General features: G+C 38.9%; 4 protein-coding genes across 6 annotated transcripts in view; 2 read left to right on the forward strand and 2 right to left on the reverse strand.

The window, feature by feature from the left end:
- Positions 1 to 1,600: 1,600 nt before the first annotated feature.
- Positions 1,601 to 4,421, reverse strand: LOC113665470 (kelch-like protein 40). The gene has a single exon (XM_027181167.2). It carries the CDS (start codon positions 3,809 to 3,811, stop codon positions 1,973 to 1,975), a length of 1,839 nt encoding a protein of 612 aa, XP_027036968.2. The 5' UTR covers positions 3,812 to 4,421; the 3' UTR covers positions 1,601 to 1,972.
- Positions 4,422 to 6,352: 1,931 nt separating this feature from the next.
- On the reverse strand, positions 6,353 to 11,986 carry LOC113665461 (uncharacterized). 3 transcript variants are annotated; one of them, XM_027181155.2, is made up of 7 exons: positions 11,926 to 11,986; positions 10,769 to 11,162; positions 9,774 to 10,006; positions 9,464 to 9,564; positions 8,175 to 8,225; positions 7,554 to 7,670; positions 6,353 to 7,462 (listed from the first exon to the last, which is right to left on the reverse strand). In XM_027181155.2, exons 1-7 carry the CDS (start codon positions 11,954 to 11,956, stop codon positions 6,695 to 6,697), a joined length of 1,695 nt encoding a protein of 564 aa, XP_027036956.2. In that variant the 5' UTR covers positions 11,957 to 11,986; the 3' UTR covers positions 6,353 to 6,694. The 3 variants fall into 3 exon arrangements, with proteins under 3 accessions (XP_027036956.2, XP_027036958.2, XP_027036957.2); XM_027181157.2 differs by lacking the exon at positions 11,926 to 11,986 and adding an exon at positions 11,637 to 11,802; XM_027181156.2 differs by lacking the exon at positions 11,926 to 11,986 and adding an exon at positions 11,396 to 11,748.
- A 40-nt stretch (positions 11,987 to 12,026) lies between these two features.
- LOC113665460 (uncharacterized) lies at positions 12,027 to 26,506 on the forward strand. Its single transcript, XM_089184422.1, has 19 exons — positions 12,027 to 12,115; positions 12,479 to 12,608; positions 13,796 to 13,846; positions 14,683 to 14,727; positions 15,239 to 15,372; positions 15,953 to 16,118; positions 16,966 to 17,190; positions 18,745 to 19,047; positions 19,507 to 19,683; positions 20,228 to 20,277; positions 20,400 to 20,504; positions 21,296 to 21,429; positions 23,035 to 23,213; positions 23,370 to 23,450; positions 23,570 to 23,677; positions 24,099 to 24,415; positions 24,535 to 24,606; positions 25,276 to 25,454; positions 25,720 to 26,506. Exons 2-19 carry the CDS (start codon positions 12,509 to 12,511, stop codon positions 25,832 to 25,834), a joined length of 2,541 nt encoding a protein of 846 aa, XP_089040548.1. The 5' UTR covers positions 12,027 to 12,115; positions 12,479 to 12,508; the 3' UTR covers positions 25,835 to 26,506.
- A 256-nt stretch (positions 26,507 to 26,762) lies between these two features.
- Positions 26,763 to 27,167, forward strand: part of LOC113665462 (uncharacterized) — an 8,320-nt gene continuing 7,915 nt past the window's right edge. Inside the window, exon 1 of the mRNA XM_027181159.2 lies at positions 26,763 to 26,923. The gene's annotated coding sequence lies outside the window, so the exon portion shown is untranslated. The remainder of the gene's footprint in view (positions 26,924 to 27,167) is intronic.

The following is a 27,167-nucleotide window of genomic DNA, read 5'->3' on the forward strand; positions in this document are numbered from 1 at the left end:
TTAATATTGTAGGAGCTGATTATGTGTCTACTATGGAAGAGACGCTGTTGCGATCTGATTGGTGCATTCCACAATGCCCTTGATTGGCGAGAGCAAGAGATGATCGAATACCCCACGAACTCTTTGATGAGTTTTACCAGTGCCGCAATGACTCAAGCGCCTTCCTTCAAATTAGTGCCCCCCCCCCCCTCGGATTTGTTTTTGTCAATAAGTGCCCCCACTGAGTAAGCGCCCTTATTCTAATAAGCTACCCTATACCAATGAGCGCCCTTATTCTGTTCTAGTAATAGCACTGTTCAAGCACATGAACATTGAGATCAACCGTGGTCCATCTTTCTTAAGCTGCTCACTGAAAGCCTCACGATAACAAAAAAGTCTTCGTCTTAGTCTGTCAACTGCTCTGCCGCCGGAAGCGCATTGTTCCTTCAAACGAAAGATCCTGTCTCAAAATTTTGCGAGGATTGCTAGCCGATCTGGCAAGGAAAGACAACAGGTCTGCTTTGATCCTCAGTCAAATGAAAATAAAAGCTTTGATTCACGTTCTGCTGTTTCTCAAAAAAGAAACAAGTACCCTGTCCCTATCATGCGCCCTGTTTTGAATAAGCGCCCTCCCTGTAGGTATCAAAAGTAATTAAGCCCCTGGGCGCTAAAATCAAATAATCACGGGACGTTTCTTATTTGGCGGAGAGAGGGGTGGCGTGTCCAGTTAAAGGTTGATTTAAAGGGAAAACTTCCGCTTTGGGGGAGAAGTCCATTAATTGATGTAACTCAACAGATTAGACAGATTAGTGTAAAGCAAGTAAAACCGCAGTAAAATGGTAGCCTCCGTGCATTGTTATAATTTTCACAAGGCCTCTCGGGTCCACCAAAAGATTGGGATAATCTATCACAAGGCCAAGTCTTTGATTGGTTTGAATTATTGGTAACATTTATTTTCTGTCGTTATCGTCACAAACCTCCAAACTAAGCAAAATTTAAGAGGTAAATCACAAGACCATGGTCTCTTGAAGAGATTCTGTCCTGACCTGATGGGAAAACACACATCACTAGTTTAAAATAAGCGAAATTACCACTTGATAAGTGTTAGCCTGCGCGGCTGGCGATTTTATTGGGAGCTCGCTAAAACGGTGGAGCCGCAAATACCTGTGCAAGCAGAGGGGCTTTTATTGTAAAACCTTTCGCGGTCTCTTGACTCGTTTTAACCCTTAAACTCCCATAAGTGACCAAGTCAGAATTTCTCTTTACATTATCAGTACAATATCAAGCAGACAAGTGATGAGAATAAAGGAATATATCAGTTAGGGAAATTGTTAATTGATTCAATACCAAATTCTCCGAACCAGCATTATAAGAATTGTCAGTGGCAGACGGTAAAGAGAGTTACCAATGAGATCTTGGGCGTTAAAGGGTTAAAGGCTTAACATCACAGGGCCAAACAATCTAAAACAGTTCTCTAATCCTTTCTCAACTTAATTATTCGCACTTTTCGGTGATAGTATAAAAATTAAATGAGGTTGAATATATGTAGTTTATTTTGGCGTTTTCTCAGAAAACTACTCTTCTGAATAACTGCACTTCGTGTTCTTGGAGTGCATAACTCTCTTCCAGTCTGCCCGCTTGTAGCGACGTTCAGTCATTAGAACGTAGCACGATGGTAAATGTTGCGATGATCGAGCGATAGTAGCCGCTCAGCGGAAAAACGATCGAGGGTTGGGTCGGGTCGCGCTAAGCCAGACCCAAACTCCTTCGGCTGCTACTATCGCGTCGTCCGCATGCCAGTCTACAAACTGATATGACAAGAAGTTTCACACAGATCCTGATGTGCACTCAGTGCGCTCCAGTTGACAGGTGTATGCATTTGTTACGATCCTTGATGAACAATGAAGCATCGTATGTACACATCAGTGAGGCTGGGTTAAAATCTCATGGTTGTCATGTAATTTAAATTTTGGCTCAAAAATTTTAATCACCGTCACATGCTACAACAAGAGTGCTTAGGCTTATCTTGAATGGGAACAGATGTAAGACTTTTCAGTGAGAAGTTATTGAGCCATCCTCTGAAAATTCTCATCGAACACACGTCCAATACTGAAGACATCTTCGTCATGAGTTCGTTCGGACTCCATTTGTTCTTCTCGGTGTCGTAATGTTTAACCGTGTAGGTCCCATCAGTTTGATCTTTAAACAAAGCATACAGCTGATCATCGACGGTTACGAGATTTATAATTCTCCTTGAATAAGATCCTTCCTCCAAGTCTTCGATGAAGTGCCATTCATTTGTGTCTTCATTGTAAATTTCACACTGACAGCCTTCAGCAATGATTACTTTCCTGTTTGCTGCAGCACCACAAGCCGACCTTCTTGCGATTTGATGAAGACCTGGTAATTTTTCCCACTGGTCTGTGTTAAGGTCATACCTTTCCACATCATGCGGGAACTCATACTCGCGTCCACGCCAGAGTATTCTGAGTATTCTGCCTATAAAATAAATGAAGTTGTCATGCGCCACAATGACAAAATCCTGTCTCAGGTCTAAATAATTGAAAGATGCAATTTCTTCCCACTTATGTAATTCAGATTTATATTGCATAATGAAGGAAACGTTTTTGTCTTCGGTTCCTTCCTCGACACCTTGTCTAACAGGGGTAAGTTCAGCGGAACTTCTTCCGTTTCGAATCCACCAAGTGGGGAAGTGATTCCCACCGCTTGGTTCCGAGAATAAAGCAAACACCTCATCTTTATTGTTGACAAATATCTGCCAACAATGTGCGTTCCCTTCCAAGACTGGTAATGAAATCCAAGTGCTCGAGTATGGATCATAGCATGACATATGTAGTCTGCAGATCTCCCGAGGATATTTAACTGACTCTATTCTTGTGCTGTACAACTTACTATTACAGGAGAAAAGTCGGTCACCCTTCAGTTCTAAAGGGATCTCGCCACCTAAAGTATACCAGCTATTTTCACGTGGAAGATAGCACATCAAATATTTTTCAATGTTTGCGATTAAAACAGGGGTTTGAAAAGCCTTCCTAGGTGTTACATGGAGATTATCCAGGAAATTATCAACGTTCTTTGATTCATGGATGCCGATAGCCTTGTGAACAAGATCCAGACAGCCTTCATTTCCTTTGACCAGTTCATTTGTCACGACATCATTGCACAGATAGTCACGCGATATATAAAGCAGTCGAACGTGACGAAATAACTCTACGAAGTAGGTGTGTCGTTTCCTTATGTCGTGATGAATCCAGGAAAGAATGATACTAAACACATCTTCCTCGACGTTTACGACCAGTTCGTCGCTTGAGATAAAAATTGTAAGTTCCTTGCTTGACATGTTCAAAACATCTTCGCGGTTCTCGGTGAATAAGGCGTTGATATTTGCAAGTATAAATTTTTTGGTCTTAGAGTAAAGTTCCTCGAGGTGATACGTATCAGCAATACGTAAAGTTGATAGAGAATTCAAAATGGTAATGTTTAATTTCTGAAGAAGATATCTTGATGCACACACCTTTAGTTTTGTGAGAAACAAATAATCCGCTATCACAACCAAATCGCGGGCTTCGTCTGCATCTAATATATGAAGATTTCCGGTGTAAACAAACTCTATTGTCTTACTCATAACAGATTTTGTAAACATCTCCAAGCGAACCACTCCTTCTTTGGACTCCTTCATGTCGCTGTTCAGCAACTTTTCAAAGAAAGGACTTGCTTCTGAAAGAGCTTTTCTGTGGACTTTGAACTTGCCATCTTTGACCACTAAAACAACTTCGCACGACTCATCGACTCCATCGTGTGGTAATTGCATCCTAATTCACTCTAACTTGCTCAGACGTTTAACTAGAATGATAGGAAAATTACATCTCGATTTCGTGTTAGAATCGAACTTTTTTTGCTCAGCGCCGAGTCAGACGTACTTGAATTAAATTCTTGCTATTAAAATTATATAAGGTAGACTGATGATTCACTAAGATGGTTTGATTTTCTCAACGTAGTTGATAAGTTGATTGGCCACCTTGAAAGTTTCTGGAGGACTATTGTGGGTTGCGTGTGTTTATATGCAGGAATGGAGTTACGCTATAGGCGGGATCATTGTAACGAGACAAAACGAATAAATTGGTTGAATGGAAGCGTTCGTTGAAACCGTGGGGATTCAGAATGCTGATTTGAAAGATAATTTTTGTTTTTTAAAGTTTAGTTCAGCAGTTTTCCGATCTGCCTAGATAAGAGGAAAGGCCACAGACTGCGATAATTGGTGATTCAAAGGGCGTCCACATCTCAACTTGCTGTCTCATGACTACCAAAAAGAAAAGATTATTAATCGTCCGATCAGACTTGATTTGAAAGGGAAAACTTTCAAATTCGCTTGGAGAGATGTACATCGAAGTAACTCAGAAGATTGGAGTCAGGCAAGCTAAGCCGCGGGAAACTGATAGCCAGTGAGCAGCGTCTGATTCAATATTGCTAGGGCCTCCCGTAGTCCACTAAAAGATTGGGATGATCCTTCAAAAGGCAGAGTCCTCGATTGATTTGAATAATTGATAATTTTCATTTCCTTTTGTCACCGTCATTAGCCACCAAACAATCGAGTCAAAATTTTTAAGGGAGACTATGGTGTCTTGCAGAGATACGATCCCGATGGAAAAACACACATCACTATTTTATAGCAAACGCAACAATCTCCACCTGATTAGTGTTAGCCTGGGCGGTTGGCGGTTATGGTTTTATTTATATGGTTTTATTTTATTCGCTTAAACGACGGAGCTGCAAATACCCGTACAACGGGGGCTTTGATTACGAAACGTTTTGCAGGTTTTCGAGTCATTTTAACGGCTCAACCTCATCAAGTGCACCCAGAACCGCTTGCCTCGTAAAATAGCATAGCCTTTGCCAATCACGGTTACTGCCTCCCAAATACGAAAATCAAAACAGCCAATCCGTGCAAAGCTGAAAGTTTAACATCAGAGAGCCAAGCAACCTGTAACTTAGCAGTAGTATTTTCCTAATTTCGTTAGTTCACGTTTCCGTGAAAAAATGAATATAAAATGAGGAGGGATTTATGGAATTTATTTTGGCTTTATCTCAGAAAACTCCTCTTCTGAATAATTACACTTTGTGCCTCGGAGTGCATCACTCTCTCCCAGTTTGCCAGCTTGCTGCGAAATTCAGTTGGTAAAACGAAGCGGAATGGTAATCTCGTACCCAGATCCTACCTAGAGATTAGCCGTGAAAGATCTGGGTACGAGACTAGTGAGATGGTATCCGCTGAATATGAAAGCGATCTTCGCAGTAATGAACACTACTTGAACAGTAGTGAAAATAAGGCCTGAAAAAAAAATCCAGGCCTGCACGGGATTTGAACCCATGACCTTTGCGATACCGGTACAGCGCTCTACCAACTGAGCTAACAAGCCAACTAGGAACTGGTTATTATGTTGGTTCCAATTAAATCCATGAACTGGTGAATAAACGACTGTGAATATATGAAAGTCATATATTTGAACTGCGGATAAAGACGTGAATATGAAAGCAATCTTCGCAGTCTGCAAAATGATATCTGTACTGATATAACAAGAAGTAGAAGTTTCACACAGATCCTGATGTGTAGTCAGTGCACTTAAGTTGACAGGTGCACACGTTTGTTATGAACATGAAGCATAGTATGTTCACATCAGATGAATAAAGGGGGTAAGTTTCTAAAGAAACTGTGGGGGGTAGGCGGGGAAAGATGATTTATTTTGCCCCACCCATCCCATCTTCTTCCTTTGCTACCGTTGCTCAAATTTATTTCTCTCCCTAGCCTTACACTGTTGTAAAAAATCAAAGATGGAGCGATAGTTTTTACCGAGAAAATACCGAGCGTTCGCTTGCCAAAATCACGCCTGTTTTGCAAACCCTTGACATATAGTAGATAATTGTGAGGGTCTAGCCACTTGAGTGTCTGCACATTTGTCTCACTGATTTGCGTGAAGGTCATACCTATCAACATTACTCACAATCCTGATAACTGATTACATATTAGGATACCTTTCTCCACCGCCAATGAAATAAATAAAATTATCGTGGGATACAGTGCAATACCCTTGTCTTAAATGACCCGAAAAAATACTCGATAAAACATATGTCTCTATATGGACTCTGTCTCTGCGCTCCCTGAATTCCGCCCCCCCTACCCAAGCACCGATTACAAAGAAAGCAGGTGAGAGTATAGAAGGTTGCGTCAGAGACGTCGCCTGAAAAAAAGCTATGGGAGCGGGGGGTAGGGATTAGCCTGAATGGACACGGACACGGTGTTGATGATCCTACCAGCATCAGAGTACAGAAACTGAGATAAGCTCGACAGCAATGCTAACTCTACTTAATACATTTATTTATTTTATCTGCGTCACAACAATCGACAACTCTTGATATAGCACGGAATAATTTATCTTTTCTTTTTCCCTTAAACCATTTTTACAGAAGTTAAAAAAATATATATACTTGATATATGTATCTGTACGGAAACAACTCGACTTTAACATAATGTACCACTAATTAACCCAACGTGATTAGCCCACTACAACTTCTCCTCTATAGCCGGTTTCTGACATGTTCAACGTCATCATCACCGGCTCCTTACATGTACTACGCTGCGTTATTTAGCAGCTGCATTTTAACTCTTGCTATCAATCAGCAGGAGTTTTACAGTACACTAAGCCGAATCATCATCACTCGAACTTTCATTCGCAGTTCCGGCCAGAAAACAGCTCACTCGCCCCACGCTTCGCCTTCCAAGTCCAAATCCTGCACTTGCAAGATCTTTTCCTGGTTCAATAACCTTGAAGTCTGTTTTCTTATCCTGTCCACTCGATTCTTTTCTCTGAGTGTATCGGAACGGCAAAAGAGGGGCTCTTTGAGAAGATGAAGAGGGTCTCATAGGCCCCTCCCCATTTATGAAGAGAACACTCTTATTTGTCCTGTAAAGAACTCCTTTGCCTGTAAAACTATTAGTTTGGGAGTGTAGCGTTCTGGTACCAAATGGACTTGGTCCTGTCGTTCCGTTAGAGACTCCATTTTTAGGAGTGCTTGTAAACAGTCCACTCTCCTTTCTCTGTACATTAACGCCATTCTTTGGCTGGGCGTTGCTAGTTTGTGAAGATGTTTCCATCATTTCTCTTCTGTCTGATGTCTTTCCAATACTTTTAGCAAGCTCCTCAGAAGCTTTACTAACCTTGGTGTCCGTGGTAGACAAATGATCTTTCCAGTTTTGCTTGGCACTGTTTATAATTATGTCCATTGAATCAGACCATCCTAACAAGTTAACAAGTTTTGTCACACCCTCTACAATATCTCCTTGGAGCACCACGTCGTTGGAGCGTCTCTCCCAACGCCGAGAAAACGGTCCCACGATCTCCCTGTTCACCAAAAGGCGAGGAGTGGAACGGTCCACAGAACTCGCAATGCCTGCAAATGGCTCCACCTGAAGAAATTAATGTTAGCAAATGTTAAATTCAAAACTTTTCAACCAGTAAGTTCGCAAAACTAGAAGACTGGTTCAATGTAACCCTCACCTCTAATGAAGTGCCCATGATTACAAGAAGATCACATTTTGGAAAATCCACAATATAGGAGTAAAACCTTTTAGGCAAGTTTTCGCCAAAAAACACAATATCTGGCTTAACCACACCCTGAAAGAAAAAAGATTCAAGGATACAGTTCAGCATCAACTTTGTGCTCAAGGAGTACCTTTTCATCCTAGGAATGTTTTTTGATCTATCATATTTTCACATATTAAGGAAGCAACAAAGCCAACACGGCATAAAATGTGGGTTGTGGATTGTGGATTGTGTGTTTGATGATTTTTCATATGATTTTTACTTACTGCCCATTGGCAGTTTGTAAAAAAATATTTTCAATTTTGAAGTAGGCTGGTTAGGTGGTTGCTGGATCACTTAGTTCAAAAAGCTTGCAAGGATAAAAAATACAGATTTAACAAAAAAAGCAAAGAAATGAATACATATCTTGGGGTGAACTAATTAATGACTGGTAGTAGTGTTAAAATTCACTTTCCAGAGAGCAATAGCTATCCATAAAGAGAAATTAATATTTCATAAAGATCTCGAATGTGAGTGTTTTGCAATATAAGTTCATAATTGTCAAGAAACAGAGAAGGCCCTTTATTTGTCACTTACTGAACATCTTGGACTGGAGCATTTAGGAATGTCACCATCCATGATTGTTTTCTGTTAAAAATACAAATTCTCTATGACTCAAGCCTCAAACAAATTGCAATGCTTCAATCAAATGTCTGAAATATGGATACTGAAGGGTCAGACTTGCCCCAGCGCATTTGAAGTTTGAAGAGAAGGGATGGTCATGTGGTCTGACATGATAGTTTTCTATAAAAATTACATAATTGTCAGTGACTCAAGCTTTATGTATATTGCAGGACTACAATCAAACAGCTTTAAATCATAATCATCACCTATTTGCCTTTTTACCAGTAACAATAGACAATGTACAGCATCATAATCGTAAGGTGAGGAGACCTCAAGACACCACCTGGTTTATGGGAGGCCACCTCACTAACAACAATGTATTGACAAAAAATGAGTGCTGCAAATGTGCAGCTTGGCCAGTTTTGTGTTACTTTTAGCAAAAACCCTTGCATTTTTGTCTTAAAGCTAAAAAGGCTTCATTAGCAAGCACACTGAATTGGCCAAGCTATGCCAATTAAGTGTTTATTTTTATAAAAAACTCTAGCATTTTCGTCTTGAAGTTAAGACTTGATTAGCAAGTGACTAATACAAGAAGAGAATTGCAAATTTTAGGACCTTGGTAGAGAGTTAAATATTGCTTGAGATTTGTACAATATAAATGCAGTTCATAATAAGAGCAGTTCTGGTGCCAGAGCAGTAAATTTGGCTATTTGTTACAAAAAGATTGGGAAACAATGGGGGCAATACACTATTTTGATAATAAAACATGAATTTGGGATTTCAAATGTATTGACAGGGAAAATATCTAAAATTCCTAGTTTGGAGAATAATGAAGCAGAATGGGCTCTGTAGTCTGAGTTGGTGATAGCCCTGATACAGCTCACAGGATACTGATGAAGGGTGAGACTTGTCAGACTTGCCCTACAGTGTTTGATGTTTGAAGAGAAATGATGGCCAGGTAGTCAGGGCCCTTACCTCACAAAAAACCTGGAGTTATATATGGGGCAAGTTTGTCTCTTCCAAAATTGTTATCTTACACTGACTGAGTGAAACACTAGAAGTGAAAATGTTTTTCTAACACACTGCTAAGGCCTGCTGGAAATAGGCCATGTGATCTTTAATGTGCAGTTCTCTTTGTTGCATCAGCCATAACTGTCCTAGCTGGTTTCAGATAAATACTATAATAATTTCAAGTCATTTTTAATTATCAAACTTAAAGGGAATGTGCAAAGTGCACATTCTTTTCAATCCACAATCCCTACCTTTATTTGTTCTCCATCATAGCTTTTGTGACATCTTATACATGATGCAGTTGAGAATGTTCCATGTGCTTCCACAAGTTTTGCTGCTGGTACTTCAGCCACTTAAAAGAGAAAAATCACATCACTTACAGAAACTACACATAGTGTGATTTACATGCCCGGGTAACCTAGTGTCAAAACACTGCCTTAGCTGCCTGCGGATTGCAAGTGGAGGCAAACCACAGACTTCCAGGTGTGTTGATATTGTAAGGAGAGATTCTGTCTCGATCACTCATGGAAAAGCTATAGTTGAAAAATTCAGTCAGCTTACATCTTTCCAGTCCATCAATATTCTGTGTGTACATTCTCAAGAGCAATCCCTTGTCATGGAGTAACTTTACAAAATGGTGAACATAGTTTGGCTGGTAATTTCCAGGATAAAGACTCTGAGCCAGGCAGAAGAATGGCCTTGGGTCATACCAAAAGTAGTCTAGATCAAAAATGGCTGCTGGCTCTGGGATTTTGTATTGTTGTAAGTTGTCATAAAGTCCAGTTCCTGGTGTTCTGTGCACATATAATGAAAAATGTGGTTACATTTAATTATACAATTTATGATTTTGAAAATAAAACTATTCACTTTATTTTCTTTTTCATACAATATCACTAAACTTGTGTATGTGACACAAATTCCTTTTACCCTGTGTTTGATTCTTTGAAACATGAAATAAACAAACACTGGTTTAGAAGTGATAAAAAAAAGTTACGTTACTTTCTGCACCTTGAAATTCACTCATTTTCCTTGTGAAATTGACCTGGAGACTGGGAATGAGTACGCCTATTTGTGACGTCACTTTGATACCATCACTTTATACTTGATGATGTACTGTTATTGTAATAATAAATTAATCATTGATCAATCCAAGGGAGGGGGAGGGTTAACAATGAAATTTGAGCCAATCTGGTGTAAAAAAAACTTTAAGTGACAGGTTTACAATAATGCTAATCAATTGAGAGGGGGAAGTTCCTAAAAAACTGCTTTATGGTGGGGTATTATAGGATAATTTGGTTTCATCATAAGAGTTGATAATATAAATTGGCCACCACGGAGAGTTTTTAAAGCTGATGTTTCAAGTGTTAGCATTCACCTTACATTATCACCTCAGTTGGTAAAACCAAGTTACCTAATAATGCTAAATAAATCTGTTTGTGGTTCTCTGATTGCTTTCATGCTTTGAACTCCTGTGAGATTGGTCATACCACAATAACAATTCCAGACAATAATAAAATTCCATGACAAAATCTGCACTTCTAAACAATGCTACTTACCTAAAATCAGGTATACCACTAGGAGTACTTATCCCTGCACCAGCCATGACAATGATGTTTTTACATTTATCCCCTTTAATAAGACTCACAATGTCCTCAACTGAGTGGACTGCAGAAGAACTCAATCCTCGAACATGACTTAATTTTGCTTTCCTAGGAGATATGCTTTTAGACCGGGAAGGTGGTTGAGGATTTGGAGTTAGTGATAGCTTTCTTAATGATGAAGTTAATCTAGTATCTGATTGACTAGTCCCTGTTGTGCCTGGCTTCTTTTTTGTTGCACGTTTAAGGGGGCTGATGTTGCGTAGAGATCCACTAGTTGATGTTTTACAGACAGACGACTTTAAAGGAGATGCCAATGGCAAACGTTGAGTCTTTGTGGATTGCATGAAGGCTGTTGATATGAAGAATAAGTAAACTTTTATCTTGACATGCTTTTTTTTTTGAAAAATTGAAGTTCGACCTTCAAACTGAAATCAACATATATTATTTCGGAAATTTTCAAATTTGATCGGTTTGGTGAAAACGTGTATCAATATTTAGGCTCTAGTTAACCTACTAAGTCGACAAACACTATAGGAGAGCATAACACTACGCTTAGACAGTTGTATTTGAAACTTTACCCACCAATAAACTAAAGTTTTCATTGCACCAGAATCGTTAACTCTCATGGCATGTGCTTATGAACACAACATAACCATAATAAATTTATGATCCCCGCAGGGCTCATTTCCTGCATTTTCCAAAAAGAACGACGAAAATATTCGAAACGCGACATCGACTCGAATCTCTGTCTCTGGATTAACGCGCAGCATGCATACCACCGACTCAACTATTTTCTTCCAAAATGTCGTTCTCAGTGCTTCACCTGCTTGATCCTGCCACTCCGATATCAAAAGTCACATTTCAGGTCGAAATCAAAACAACTAACCACACTGCCAGAAAAGTTACTTTGCTAATGTAAACATTCGATCGAAAACAGTACGTAACCAAGGAAGTAAAGTTTCGCAGAGGGCACAAATCAAATTTTTCCCCTTCCGGAGACGACAGAAAATTATGGAATTAGGTTAAATATGGTTTCTACATGAAGTAAATATAGACACAATCTTCAAATCAAACATCGCCACATTGTAGGCGATGAAAAAGACTAAAGTTACCTGTTCGAAAAAGGAATGCAATCGCCGCCATAACCAGTAATTGACATGGACGAGGGAAGCTGGACACTAGAGCTTAATTGAGTTATTTTACCGCTGACAAATCTTAAGAGCCTGCCATGTGGTCTGCTCCGCCATCCGCCATAATAAAGACTTCCTGACCAATTTGTGTCAAAGTTTCATTATTTAAAAGGTTAGTTTGTGAAGTTTAAGTGACTATCTTGTTATGTGTCTGAGTACCTTCCTCAGTATGCGTCATCCATGTTTTCATAATGCAAAGCATTTCGGGGAAAATTATGTTTCCCTGTGAAGTTGGTATAATTAGTTTCAATTTCTGTCATTTTTTTGTATGTAGGGAAACATCATCACGTTTTGATGTTATTTTGAGGTTATTTTTTGATAAATCCTCACTGCTGCTTAGTGAGGAACATTGATGTTAAATTTGCGCCTAATTCAAATGTAAATTACTGAGTTTTATGTTTTGAGTAGTTATGTACAGTACACAAATACAAGTACATCAATTGAAACATTATTTCCATGATTTTACACACTTTAGAGTAGAATGAATAGTTTGGATAATTGAGTTATGGGACGACGGTCTAAGGAGAAACAGCTTGTGGCTCAAGCCTCTCGTAGAAGAACAGTTCTGCAAATTGGCCGAGTATCAAGGAGAGAAGCTGGGGAAGGTCTGTTAAAACTCTACTAAGTGCTTAGCCCCTAACACCTTAACATCAGTATGCATATTCTCCATACTGGTTTCTATAGATTTCCTTAGGTGCTGATGAGGAGAACTTGTGTCCCTATCAAAAGCTTCTGTAGTTGGTGATCATTTCCTTCATTCTCTTGACCCTAATGTATTATTCAGGGTGATATTTTAGGCAGAAATTAGATGCTAGTCACTCAAAGGAGTAAAAGGTTGATGATTTGAAGGGAACCACAGTGACCCTTTCAACTGCTAGTGTGCTCAGTAAGGGTCCTTGAACACACAAGGATTACTGTATTTATTCAATTAAATGCATTTTAGAGCAGAAGTATTAATAAACACCGCCCTTGAATAAATGCTGCATCATGTATGGTGTTTATTTGAATGATAGACACAAAAAGCACATAGAAATCAATGCTTCAATTACAGCTGGAAATTTTGTGTGAGCAAGACACAAATTCTCTTGAATGTACCTATCTATTCAATATTAGATCTTTATTTACTGCAAATAGCGAAATTGAGAACGATTTTAAAAAAGTGACTTTTTAGACAAGCATTAAAACGTGTTTCTGTATTTTAATTTCAAATAGTAAGTTGCCATACACTATTATTTGCAAGAAATAAATTGGATTTTAAATAAATGCTACCCTTGTATAAACACGACCCTCAAATAAATGCAGCACTTGAATCACAAAAAATGTAATAAATGCCACGGTATTTAATTGAATACAGTAAGTACAGTAAGTCTTGTAATGTCCTGTTGATCTCATTATATGACTGCCAGTCAGTTATTTTTTTTGGTGATTTAAGGGCCAATTATATGATGGAGTAAGCAGTATGGCTGACATTTGTTTTTGAAGGTTTATGCATCATCACAAGAATTAATTTTGAGGCAACTAAGGAGAATGAGATAGTAGTTTTGTGGGGGAAAAAAACATTGAGACTGGACATGACATCCAAACACATGTTGCCAAATTGACCTCACTCTTCAAATTTGGGCACCAAGTGGTTGTGTGGACCAAAACAGTTGTAGCTTGGATTGTGGCCCTTTGAATCTGTTACTGATTAAGACTAGTGCTTAACTGGTGAACTTAACCTGCCATGATGGTATTAATTAGAAATAAGATGATGCAAATACCCATGAATTATTGCTTCTGTTTTTGAAAACAGGACTTGCAACAAGTAGTCTAACAAGAGCAATTAACCCAAACAGTATATCAGGTAATATTTGATGTATTCTCTGTCAAATTAGCTGTGCTGAACTCATTATCAACCAGGCAATTTTCTATATTCATACAAAACTCTTTTAAATAACAGTATTTCTGCATGTTCCCTGATCTTGCCAAGATCTGAACTTGCAAAAAAATCCTGACAGTATACATGTAGATTAAGAAAGATGACAAATTTTGAACCAGAGAGATAAACAAAGTTGTTTAATTTGTTCTCAAGTTTATTACATTGAGTCTCCTTATGAGAGATGCATATTTGACAGTATAAAATAATGGATTTGTATGGTAGAACAAAACATTTGCGAAACTGCAGATAAAATTGTTAGCACAGCCTGGTTAGCTGATGTTGTAGAGCACAGGACTGCCATGTGGGAGGTGGAGAGTTAAAGTGTCCGACCCAATTAACACTCAGGGTCTTAAAATAACGAAGAAGAATGTGCTGCTGAATGTGCTGTTATGGCATCTGCACATGGTTAGACATACCAGTCTTCTCAGATAAGGCCAAAAAACCATAAGCCCCATCCCCTGCATCTTCTCTGTACTAGCCAGAAGGGGATGTTAAAGAACCCACTCACTTACTGCATAAAGTAGGGAAGGCAGTTCCTGGTGTTGTGGTCTGGCCTCGATTGTGAAATTTGGATGCTACTGCATAAAGTTTCCTCCAAAAAATATTGTAAACTGCTCAATGCAGTCTGGCCAAAGTCCCTTGAAATGCCAATGGATACGGCACCATAGAAATCCTTCATTGTTGTTGCTATTTTTTATTATCATATATATTCCATTATAATTCCAGTTTTGTGATTATTAATGCTGTATTTTATGATATAGGAATTGGGCTTCTTGGATCGTATGGTGATCACAGCGATGATGAAGGTAATTTGAATAAAACAATGCTATTAAAAATTTATTAAGTGTATAGTTTGAATAAAACAGATAGAGAACTTTGTGCCAGGCCATCAACTATAGGAGAATGTGCTAGTTTGTTTAGTCGCAAGAGTAGAACAAAGTTTCCATCAAAGAGTTGAACTACAGATGTTTGGATTTGTTCCCTTGTATAGTGCTTAGCTACAGAGGACTTGCATGCTGCTAGAATCAGCAATGTTGAGTACTTTGGTTTATTTATCTCTGGGCAGTGAAGTAAAGCTTTTCTACAGGATCAAGGATCATTAGAAAATGGGAAACATGTGTAAGAGCAGCAAAAATATTTGAAAAATTAAAAGAAGTTCTAGAGATTTCTTTTAAGCTGTAAAGGGTTGTTTTGATTACGGTTTGAGAAATTATTATCAATCTAAAGTTATTGATTTGCTCAATTATCTCAAAGGTAATAAGGTTTAAGGTAATAAGGTTTAAAATTCAAAATTGTGTGGTTTACTTCCTCTGGCAGATGACGAAGAAAATCTTGAACTTGCAGATGATAGAAATAGTGGTACAAACTCCCGTGAAGAATCTTCCCAACCCAGTCCATCATCAACAGAACAGCACATGGAAATTGATGCCAAACTGGCAGACTTCTTTAAAGTAAGACTTGGGATACAGGAAGAGTGTATTTAAGATTAAGTAAATTATTTGGAATTCTCTGCTTCAGAGTGCCATTGAAGTATTTATTTCATGACTGTTTTAATTCTTCTCATGTTGCCTCAAACTATGTGCTGGTATCTTCAGTATTCCTGTTATGCCTTTGTTGTTACCTTCTTGGACAGATGCAGTCATGTTGAGATGTAATCATCATTTGCTTTTTTTCTTTGTGATATACAAGAGAAACAAATGACATGTTCGTGGTTCTGCTCTCAGTAAAAGTTCACTGTTCTAAGCCATATAAATGTGATAAGGACAAATGAACATATGCATGTAGCTTGTGTACAAATTTTTGCTTTAGTCCTTTTCTGTCATCATTTCTGATATATTATGAAAACTGAAAGAGCCAGGAACTGGGAATTTATTAATAATTTGATGCATGTACTTGCACAATATTACATTACAGTTAAAAAACATTTCAGTTTGATTCTCATTTTCATTTAGTTTCATTTAGTATTTGATAATGCTTTGCAGTTCTGTCTGAAATAGTCCTTTAATTACAGCATTGCTTTCATTTTTACAGGAAATAGAATCTATAGATGCAGACACCACTAGCACTGTCAACGATGGAATAACGAACAGCCAGGCAGAAGAAGCTGTGAGCTCCACCACAGAAGATGAACATCCCATGATGTACCCTGCAGAGGGTTATGAAAACAGTGAAGGAGCTGATTACAATAAAAGTGGAGGTATTACAAAAAAGGACTTTGCCTTGTGTATTTATCAGATACATATCACACAGGTTTTCAGGGTTTTACAAAACATACATGGGTACTTTAATTTGAAGTGCGCTTTGAAAAATCTCCTGTCTTCATGACATTTTCTAAAGTGCTTATTGGCAAGCAATACTTCTGTTAAAGTATTACAATGAAAAAATAGTTTTTTCTTGACATACCAATATGACTTTCTTTTCCTTACTGCACCCCTTTCTTATGGCTGAAACTACATCAAGTTAAAATTTTCACTTTGCGTGAATTGTGACATCCCTTTTGTATAACATTTTTTCAATGATTATCAAAAGAACTGATTTTTCAGGATTGCTTTAGTTTTGTTTCACTGTACCTCGAAACTGGTTAAGTAAAGTTGTTGATCCTTAAGTGCAAAACTGAAGTGAAATTTTAAATTGATCTTCTCAGTTTTATTGTGCCTCAGGCAGTTTTTAATGTGAGTTCTTAAAGGTTTCCTGTGATATATTTCTATGGTCTGATTGGTTGTTACAATCATTTTGGTTTTAGTTTTGCAATACCCAATCAAAAAGTAATCTAAATTTCACCATAGTTGTTTCCCCTTGATAAAGTCTCTTAAATCCGTAACCCCTTAGAGTGGCTATTTCTCAATACACTTTCACCCCTGAATCACACATTCAGGTCAGGAGAATATAAGTAATGATCAGCAACTAAAAGAGCTTTTGATCATGAAACAAATTCTCCTTGTCTGCACCTTGGCAAATGTTTAGAGAAGTGTTTGAAGAATACTCACACTGATGTTGGGGTGTAAAGGGTTAAATTAAATTACTATTCTGTTTTCTTCTTGAAGCTGATACCTACTCATGGCAGGCCTGCCTGGATGAAGCTACAAACTGTTATTACTACTGGAACATGGAGACAAATGAAGTTCAGTGGCATCCCCCTGAGCAGTTTTTGTCCGCAGCTCCTGAAGTGCAGACTACAAGTGATGATAAAGTACACGTCCCTGGACACGAAGGTGAAAAGGAAGGAGCCCAACATCGTCAAGATGATGAAGAAAACAGTGAAGCAAAAGGTGTCTTTGTCTGAGAAACTACGTGTTTATTTGACTATATATTTCTTTTTACATGTTCACTTTTTCAAAAGTGTCTTTGCTTCCATTTAGCCTCTTGCATGTTCAACCTTGTCATTCTCTGTTTAGCCTATTAACTCATAGAAGTGATTAACATGTAACTTCTCCCTATAAGATCCTTTCATTATCCAGGAAACAGTTAATGAGAATACTCAAACTTATCAGATAGAAGTTGTTATATAGACCTAACACCAAATTCTCTTAACTAATTTACGAGGAAATGTGCTGGAACTAGAGAGGAGAATTAACAATTAGATCTTTGAAGTTCAAGTTTTAAGCATGGCTCTGTTTTATAGGAGGTAGATGTTACACCCACATACCCACACACCCACACACCCGCACACCCAACCTCTAATCTGGAGAGCATGAACTTCCAAACTGTCCAGCCAGAGTAATCCTGCCTGGAGAACAAACCCAGTGGTGGCATTAATCTCCAGTTCAACAACACTCTGTCCCACTATGATAACTTACAGCTTTAGATGCTCCACAAAAAATAACCAGTAAGCTCTTCCAGGAGCCTCCTTTGGGAGTGCTGACAGCCTCTGTCAAAGTGACCAAAACCAACTCTTAAATTGCCAATAAGTCTCTGATAGTTAACCCTTTAACTCCCAGGGGTGATTAACATGCAGCATCTTGCTTTCCCATCTTGTTATCTTTTAAACAGAGAAAAAACCAGCTTATCAGCTTGTGGGTGTTGTTGTAGAATTTACAAGGGAAAGTGTGGTAGTAAGTAAGGGGAATAACTGGATCATAGGAGTTAAGGGGTCAAGTATGGATTAACTGAAAAGGAAAATGGTGTGGAAACCAAATTAAAAATACCATGAAAACCCACAGATAAGCTTCACCTGTTTTGCAAAAATCATCGCTAGAAATTGGTGGTGCGGCTAATCTGCAGGAACATTTGAAAAAGGTATTGTGAACGTCGACGCCAATGTCCATTTCATGTCCGATCTAATGCCTGGTTACTAATCTTCGAATGGTCCACTCATGTTCTTGTTGTAATGCAAAAATCTTTGGAAAAACTGTGTTGAATGAAGAAATTCCTGTCAACAAATACCAGAAAAAGATCAATCATGCGTCAAAGTTGGTAGAAATGAGGTTCATTGAAGTACTAAAATTGTGGGTAAAACTTTGAAGTATTTTCTGTTGGAATGGTAATAGTGAGTTTACGTTCGATGAACAGTGGATGAAGAAGTCTTCTCAAGACTTGACTTTGGATTTCTTTTGATTTCTTTCAAAATTTGAGCTGCTAAATTCAGGGTGCAGCTTATCTGCAGGTGCGGCTTATCCATGGGTTTTTGCGGTAGGAGGTTTTTAACTAGGAGTTTGTCAACAAAGGTCAAGTTTCAAGGATTAATAGTGTGATAGTGGTAAGAAAGATGAATTGAGACTAATGCCCACCAAAGTGCCCCTTCATATCTCCTTTGGCACCCCTCTTTTTCATCACAGACAATTATTATTTGTGTATTTATTTCTCTCCTTCCCTTTCTGTTACAGAGAATCAAGAAACACCATCAGAAGATGGATCTGAACCTGACAGTAAGGAAGAAAACTCCAAAGAGAACAGTGACGAGGATCCTGTCAGCTTTCAAGTGGTGGATTCTTGGGATGATCAAGATAATGACTCAAATGAACCAAAAGAAGAAGAGAACTCAGCAGTGTTGAAATCTGATAAAATGGTCGATGATAATGATGATGATGTTGATGATGATGAGGAGGAAGTCCCGGCAAAAAAACTGAAGCTTGAGCAAGCAGCTGAAGACGACTCTGATGATGACTTTGCTGTTCAGCTGCTGGAAGGTTAGAGAGTGTTATAATTCCATAGTTAAACTGGAAAATTTGACCATAGATGGGTTTTAACACATTTGGTGAGAATAATGGGGCTGGTGCTTCAAACTCAAGGTTTTTCAAAAGTTTCCAAAATTTTTTTTAATCATGGCATGTCAACCAAAATGATTGCAGATTGGATTGGTAAGGGCAATGTACTGATCCTTTGATTCCTAAGATCCTTTTGTGGTCTTAAATCAAAGGATGTCCACTTGTTGCCATTTTCTCTTCTTGTCATCAGCTACTTGCTGGAAAATAGATCTACATTTATATTGCAAGGATAACTTCCTTTTTCGGTCATTCCAGGGAGCAGAAGGATTGATCTTCTGACCCCTAGAAGTGATCAGTAGATAAACGTCCATTGTAATTCTAGGTTTACGTAAGTCTTCCTGCTTTCAATAATTAATTACTCAATTGTATTATTGTACCTAGACACCTATGACAAAGGAAAACAAGACACTCTAGTTGAAGAAAGCATGGACATGTCAGATGAGGAAGTAAAGATAGGGAGTGAAGATAAAGAAGAGAAACCACTGTTGCCACCTGAGGTGTTTGAGCATCTAAAAGCTGCCCCTACTGAGGACAAGAAGGGAGAAAAATCACAGACAGGTAGGGTGTAACAAAAATCAATCAACTTGCTTCTATACAATTCTCCTATAATTAAAGTTTTGTTTTTTTTGTGGAGGGACCAAAACTTAGGAATTTAAAGGAAACCAATATAAACATTTTTGTCCACCCATATGCAAGACTTGGTTTGAGAATCAAACCTGGGTCACAGTGGTGAGAAGTGAATGCTTCTACCCAGGTAGTATCTCTGCTCCTCAGCTGTATTGTTGCTACCTTCAGGACTTTCCAAATTGAGGACATTTCAGCTTCTGTTGTGTAACTGAAACCATAATAATTGCAAAAACCAATCAGAGCAAAGACAAGTGTCTTCAGAAGCCAATGAGAATTCATTGGAAAAATGGAAGGCACATTGTACCACGTTATGTTTGGTTCTTATTTTGAAATCCAATTGGTTGAGAAAGAGGTGAAACTTTTTTGGACCAATAACGGCAAATATACCAAAACCAGTGCTATCACATACTGCTTTTTACACTCAACTGAACAATACTCTAATGTCTCTATTGCCAATTTTCCTCTATTTTAAAAGCTGCCAATGAAAAGAAGAAGATGTACGATAAAGCGGAGGAGGATCAAAGGGTAAGAGATTTTTTGAAAATGTGTGTCTACTGGTAAAAACCAGCCATACCTGCTGTACTATTTTGTTAAGCCACACCATGCTAGTTTTGCTTTTAGTAATCCATGGTCTGCTTTTATTTTAGTCACAGATCTTGGAATTGGCTTCTGTACTCTGCAACAAGCTGGATTTTTTGGAGGTCTCTCGTCAGGGTGTGTCAAACTTAAAGATTTTGCTCATTGAAATGGAGGTAAGAGTATCTCTTCAGATCAGTGATTTAGATCAACTCTTAAAATGAGATAACTGGTAATACACATGGTACTTGATTGCTTTCTTATTGGCATGTGTATCATAGATGTACTTCAGTTTTCTGCCTGGCTTATACAAAGATATATGTGTAATGCACCAGAATTTAAATTGAAAATGGGCTGAACCTAGTGTACATATAGATGGGCGTCACATTGCTTCTAAGTGTCAAGCCTTTGGATGCGTGTTACAGGGCTTTCATGTTTCTATCAAATGTTTAATGACTTTGGAATGTGTCTTCTACCTGGTGCTCTTAGCGAAGTTGCTAGTTTAAGGTACATTACCTCCTCCCACCTCTCACCCTAAGGGTTTGAGAGCATTATCCAAGAAAATAACTTGGTAAATCATGTGAGAACTCAAGAGGTAGTAAGACCTTTGATATAAGGTCTGTTGTGTTACCATCCCACTTTGAGCAGGCTTTCATCATTATCTCTTCCTATACACGTTTCTCTGCCTAAGGGAAGATTGGAGACTAGTTGAGGAGAGGTTTGCAGGGGTCTGGCACTAAGAATCCGTGCCAGACCCCTTTCAGACCTCTCACTGACTCGCTTTGCTCAATGCCTCATACCTCCCTGCAGGGAAAGAAATGCTTGTGCTAAAGCCCTAGTACCTTGAGCCTACTTGCAGGCTATTTGATCTTATCTAACAAGAGTACTTGAGAGTGTTTGCTTATTCAGACACAAAAAATTGCTCTGCAGCACTCAATGTTTAAACTTTTTATTTTTATCTATTCAGACAAGAATCAGTGATTGGCGAGAAGGAGCTCTGGATAGTCGTCACTTGGTCCTCAAGCTCTGTGAGGCTGACACACAGCTCAAGCAGTATGAGGAGTCTGCTGCCCCCCCTGGCTGGTCGTGCCACTGGGACAGGTACTGTATCAGTCTTGTGTTTTGCCAGGGGGGTATTTGTGGCCTGTCTGGAGGGACAGGCCTGGATTCCTAATGAACTGTGCTCAGCTAGAGACTGTGATAGATATTGCTCAATGTTGTATCATGTTGGATTCTTCTGAGTCAACATCCAAGAACGTTATGTTCAGAAAAATATCAGAATCTAGTTTTGTCATCCTTCCATGCTGTGTGATCCACATGCTCTTGTTTTCATCAAACTGTGAGTGTATTTGTCAAGTTTCATGTTTAAGTACTGTCGTTTCTGTGCTTTTTGTGAATGTGCAGTAAATTTAAGTGTGCTTGGTAATTGTTGTCCTTGGTTCATATAGATATAACTTGTTTGCAAATACCAAAAAGTGAGCTTTAAGGTTGAAATTAATCTTTACTGCTGTCAAAGTTCAGAGAAAGAAGTCATTTTACGTACAATATGATATCACTAAAGACATAATGTGTGACAGCTCGGTTTAGTATGCTAAGAAAGGCACAAAATTCTTAAAAATTTTGCTAAAATTACATTGTAGCAACATTGTAGCAGTTCTCTGATAAGAACTGTAGGATTTATCGTTAAAAATTAGTTGTCAAAGGACCTCAAAAGACAAATTTTAATTAAAGATTCTTTTATTCTCGTTTTTTATTCTTTTTCGGAAAATGTTCAGTTTCTGTGTTGTATTTTAAAAGTATGACTGCTATCTCTAGTAGTATTGATATTTATGGACTAAATCAAATTATCCATGTTACCGTGAAAACTGGCGGTTTTTTTTTTCACCTGATCTATTTTCTGACGGTTTCTTTTCCTAAAAGTGTATCGTGCCAACTTTTCAAACGGAATTATTTGATGTGTGTCGCATGTATTTCGTTCAAAAGGATCAAAATTTGGTTTTGTTGATGATGAATCGTCATCAGCGAAATAGTTTTTAAGAAAACTACCCAATCTCAGTCTTGTGTCGGTGAAACTGCTGATTGTGTTGAAAGTTTGGAGTGTTCATGTTTGTCTTCATTTGTGTGACGTATATGTGTTATGTCAAAGTGTATGTTATGAAATCGGCTTTTTGGTTGCGTATCGTGGACTGGTTGTCCTGTGGCACAGCTGGCCAGTAACCGGATTCGAACACACTTTTCTGAAGATAGCTTCTGCCACAGCAATACCAACAACACGAGGCAAGAAACAAAGTAGGACATGAACGAGGTTAGTGAAACTGTATGTTTAAACACCTTGTACTCCTTATTACTCGAGAGATAAGTATGGTTGTTTTAATTTGACACTATTATGTGCGTTTTTGGTGATAGATTCTTGCCACAGAGAGAGCGTCAGTTCAAGAATCTTTTACTAAGGCGCTTAATTAGAGCACTGTTTTTTTGTGACAGAGGCTATCCTTGCGGTATTTATATCACAGTTATATGCCAGTTGAATTCAAAAGGGAGAAAGTTTGAAATAAAAGCTTAGAGGAGTTGGGAAATCACGCCATTGTCTTGGATTGCCTCTCACTCAAAATCAGTTCTCTCTGTTTATAGCCTGAAGGCATCTACTGTCCCTGTTCGCGGGTGTCTCATTCTTCCGTTCTCCTTTCCTCTGTTTCATTTCGACAGAACACACAAGCGCTATTTCTACACGAATAGAGTCACAGGTGATTCTCAGTGGGAATACCCCTCAGACGAGACAGAGTCAGATGTGAAGGAGGACACATCTGCTGTAGAGACATCCAGCCAAAGCTCAACTGCTGCAGTGTCGAGTTCTCAGACAAGTGTGCCGATGTGGAACTATTCAGGTAAAATGTAACTCTTCTTGATGTGCTGAGGCAAATTGTATGCCAAAGTCGCTTCTAGGTGTGCGTAGAGTAGATGTTTTTGTTCTTACCGCCAAATATTGCTTCTTACGGTTAGTGGGACCACCATCTGACATAAAATCATTCTGTTTACCACAGCTTACGTTCCCATGGTGCAAGCGCCCGTAATGTCTGTTGTAATGCCCACCGTACCAGTGGTATCGTCATCGGTTACAGCAGGTATTTCGTTTTCTTTCTTTCCATACTTGTGACACAACTGTTAGTTTTCGATGACCGAGTTAAAAATTTACCATCTTTCTAATTCTATTTAAACAACAAAAATTCCTTCTTTCAATCAGATTCCCTTGCAAATCCTCCTGTCCCTGGAACAGATCATGGATTCAAAGCTGTTACCCTCACTGCCTCGTATCCAGACGAAGCGGAAGAATCACCTCCCCCTCCCCCAGGTTCGTATTTTTGTACGCTCTTGATTCTCCTTTCTTGTTTTCCGGAATGTACTTTTGGAACTGAAAAAAATGAGGAGAAAAAAAAATCATTTCACGGTAGCTTTTTGAGCTACGAGAGCGTGCTCAGTATCCGCTGAGTTTAGTCCTTTCAGAAATCAGTTTCTTTTTGCATTAGGTTGGGAATGAGGCAAGGTATTAGATAGAGCTCTCTTCGTTCCGTCTATCAGTCATGTTATGCCTCTGTCTTTAATCTCGTGGTTTCCGTTTTGGTTGGATGTAGATAGGGTTCCCGAAAAAATTTAACGAATAATAGTGTCAAAAGGAAGATTTTAGGTAAATGAGTTAGTGACAGAACTGCTGCATTCAGTGTTTTACAAACCCTTGCCTTAGTTTCACTTTTTATGTTGGTATTTTGGTACAGGAACGGATGATCTTCCACCTCTCCCTCCGGTAGATTCTTGTACACCCCCACCACCACCTCCAGAGCCTGCAGAAGTTCCACCCCCTCCTCCCGGAGAAGAAATGCCAACAACTGTGTCGACTACGGTGACTAGAGTCGCGTCGCCTTTCATCAGTGGACAGCCGACGGTTGCAACCGCCGTCGCAAAGTCTCGGTCGCTTCCTCGATCCATTGTTGACTATTCTGATTTGGAAGCCTCTAGCGCGAGTCCCCCTCTGCCTATTGAGCCCGTGGCTGCGGCTGAAAGCAGTGGGACCCAGTTTTCGGCGCCACCTCAGGTTTGCATGATTTGAATGAGAAAGATTGAACTAAAGATAGTGCTGCTTATATTTCGTAGTTCTTTTCTTGCATTAGAAGATGGGCTGTGTTCTTAAACGTGGTTTTTTTTTTCTTACAGGGAATTGCAGCTGCTGTTGTGTCCACACCCTCAAGTTTGACGGCTAAACCTAAAGTGAAAAAGAAGAAAAAAGTGAGTTTTTTTTTACGATTTTACGAAAAAAACCGTTGGGAGTTTAATCTAATGACAAAAGTCGGCTAACATTAGCGAATAATGGGGATTTATTGACCGCACGTTGTTGCGAAAGTTTCAAGTTCCTGCACGACTTTCTCCTTCACCCGCAGTGAGACTTGGAAAATCGCTCACACTTTGAATGTGTGTATTGAAAAATCAAAATGAATTTCAGGAGATGCAGGAAAAGCGCGTAATCGTAGGCTATTTACCGTTGCTATTTGCTGTATAGTTTTCTTATGCCTCGTTAGCTTTTGTCTAACCCAGTTCACTGGGTTTCACAGTAAAAAATGTTTGTTCACGATTCATAACTTTATCCTCATTATGTGATGTCTTTCGAGCGACTTAGGAACAAAATGACGCTTTCTTTCAATGCCATAACTTGAACCAGTTATGAAAACATACCTGTCGTTGAGCATTGCCCCTCAGGTGTGAGCTTTTTTCCAATCCATTTTACACGAACGGATGTCCTTGTTCCTTGTGTCTTCACGTCCAATGTATCTAACTTCTTTAAGGGATTTTGAAAAGTCATTAGGCTTATTTCGTTGAAATATTGTTATGATACTTGGTACCAGTTTAATAAAAAGTATGGAAGCCATTCGTTCAAAAAAAATTTTGTCCTCATCTTAGAGCTCCAAGGTTGGTACATCGCTATTATCATCCAAGGCGCGGAAAGTTTCCACTCTGGTTCAGAAATGGCAGAGTATAAAGCAACAAGAAGAACCAACATTAGATAGCAGTGAGGACGAAGAAGAACGAATCGATCCCTCTCGACAAATAGAGGAGTGGAAGAGAGAACATCTATCAAGGTAGGTATCGCTTTTCTATAAACACGCCGGTGATGATATATTTGAGGATTTGAAGTGAAATTCTCTCCTTCTGAGAAGCATCTGTGCTCAGGGACCAGCTGTAGGAGTGCTCCTTTGAAACACGGCTTTAGAGGGGATACAGACTATGGTCCAACCCGCAAAGAATGCTCATTTTAACTTTTCGATCTGATATTTTCAGAGAGTATTCCATCAATCAGTCAATCAATCAAAACGTGCTCTCACGTAATATTCGATTATCTTTTAGTGGTCAGGCAGCTTACAATCCTAACTTTGAAGAGATCAAAGGAGATTGGAGGGAGCGACTTAAACAACGTCAAGCTAAGGCAAGAAGTGGGGCTGCTGATCAGAAAGATACGTAGGCTCAAGATAATCGAATAGAGAGAAAAGCAGACTGGCGCCGATCCTTCACAGCGGAATACAGCCGCATGGCGGAGTTAGAATTATGAACTAGGCAACAAGTGTTTTTATTTACCTGGAGAAGAAGCTGAGAATTTGAGCCTTAATTTACGTAGAAACAGTGAATTTCTTACGACGAAAAGTTTATTTTGTTGGTTTGACTAGACCATGGAATGTAGATTTTGTTCAATTTTAAATCCTTTGGTATAAAGAAAGAAATATTATGTAAGAATTTCCTGATGCATGCCTCCCAAAGAGCACAAAGAACTTTTGTCATATATCTCTGATATTCATTCGATTAGCGACTAAGACCTGGAGTACTTACAATGACTAACGCCGTTTCATTTGGATCACAGCTCACCAGAGATTATGAGTTTACTCCTGTATCGTTATTTCTGTAAATTAGTTAAAATATGGCCTCTACAATGAACATTTTTAGAGGTGATGTCTCTATGTGTTCTTCAACGCATGGGTTTGAAATCTTTCAAAAGATACATGATGATTTTCTTTTTCAGTCTGGTTATCGACGAATTGGTTTTATGTTTGATCCTTTGGACGGGTTGGAGTGTATGTTGCCGCTCTTTTATTGTTCATTGTAAAATGCAACCAGAAATGCTGCTGGTCTGTTATCTTGATGAGTCAAGTCTTGTTGTCGTGACCATTGCGTGACTGTGGCATCGTCGAAGTAGGGTTGAGGCGAGATACGATACGAAAAGAGCAGGCAGGAGTCGTTGTTTCCCGTTTAAAAAGAAAAGCCTGGCCCCTGCTTTCTGTTCCTTTCATAGAAAAAAAGCTCTAGAAAAGGTGGGAATACGGCACAGCCTTTGTCGAACTGCATGCATGCAAACAATTTGAGGTCTCACCTAGCATCTTATATTACATAATCAGGTCTCACCTCGATTACATGCATATGCAATTAAATGCAAAATTTTCTTTGGTCTTAAAATAGCACTGTTATCTCAGAGTTGCAATTGTGAGCTGCGCGAACAGGCTCGTCGTTTCTTCACAGCGAAGCTGCTGTCTCAAGCAGAGTTTGCCTGGCTAAAAAAAAGGTTAGTATGCCTATCAATTGCGAACAAATGGTTTGGTAAGGACAAAATTATAAAGGTTTGAAATGTGAACTATGTGGAAGGTGAATAATTTAGCGACAGATTATGTCTTAAAAGTAGAAAAATGGTGCCCGAGAGACACCAGTGGCTAAACATTAACGATAGTTCTCATAGACACCTGAAGATGGGAAAAGTATAAATTTATTGATTTGACCAGCAATTATCTGGCTCGGTGTCTTGGGATTTT

This window comes from Pocillopora damicornis, chromosome 10, assembly GCF_964200805.1.
Source record: "Pocillopora damicornis chromosome 10, jaPocDami1.2, whole genome shotgun sequence".
Classification (NCBI taxonomy): Eukaryota; Metazoa; Cnidaria; class Anthozoa; order Scleractinia; family Pocilloporidae; genus Pocillopora; species Pocillopora damicornis.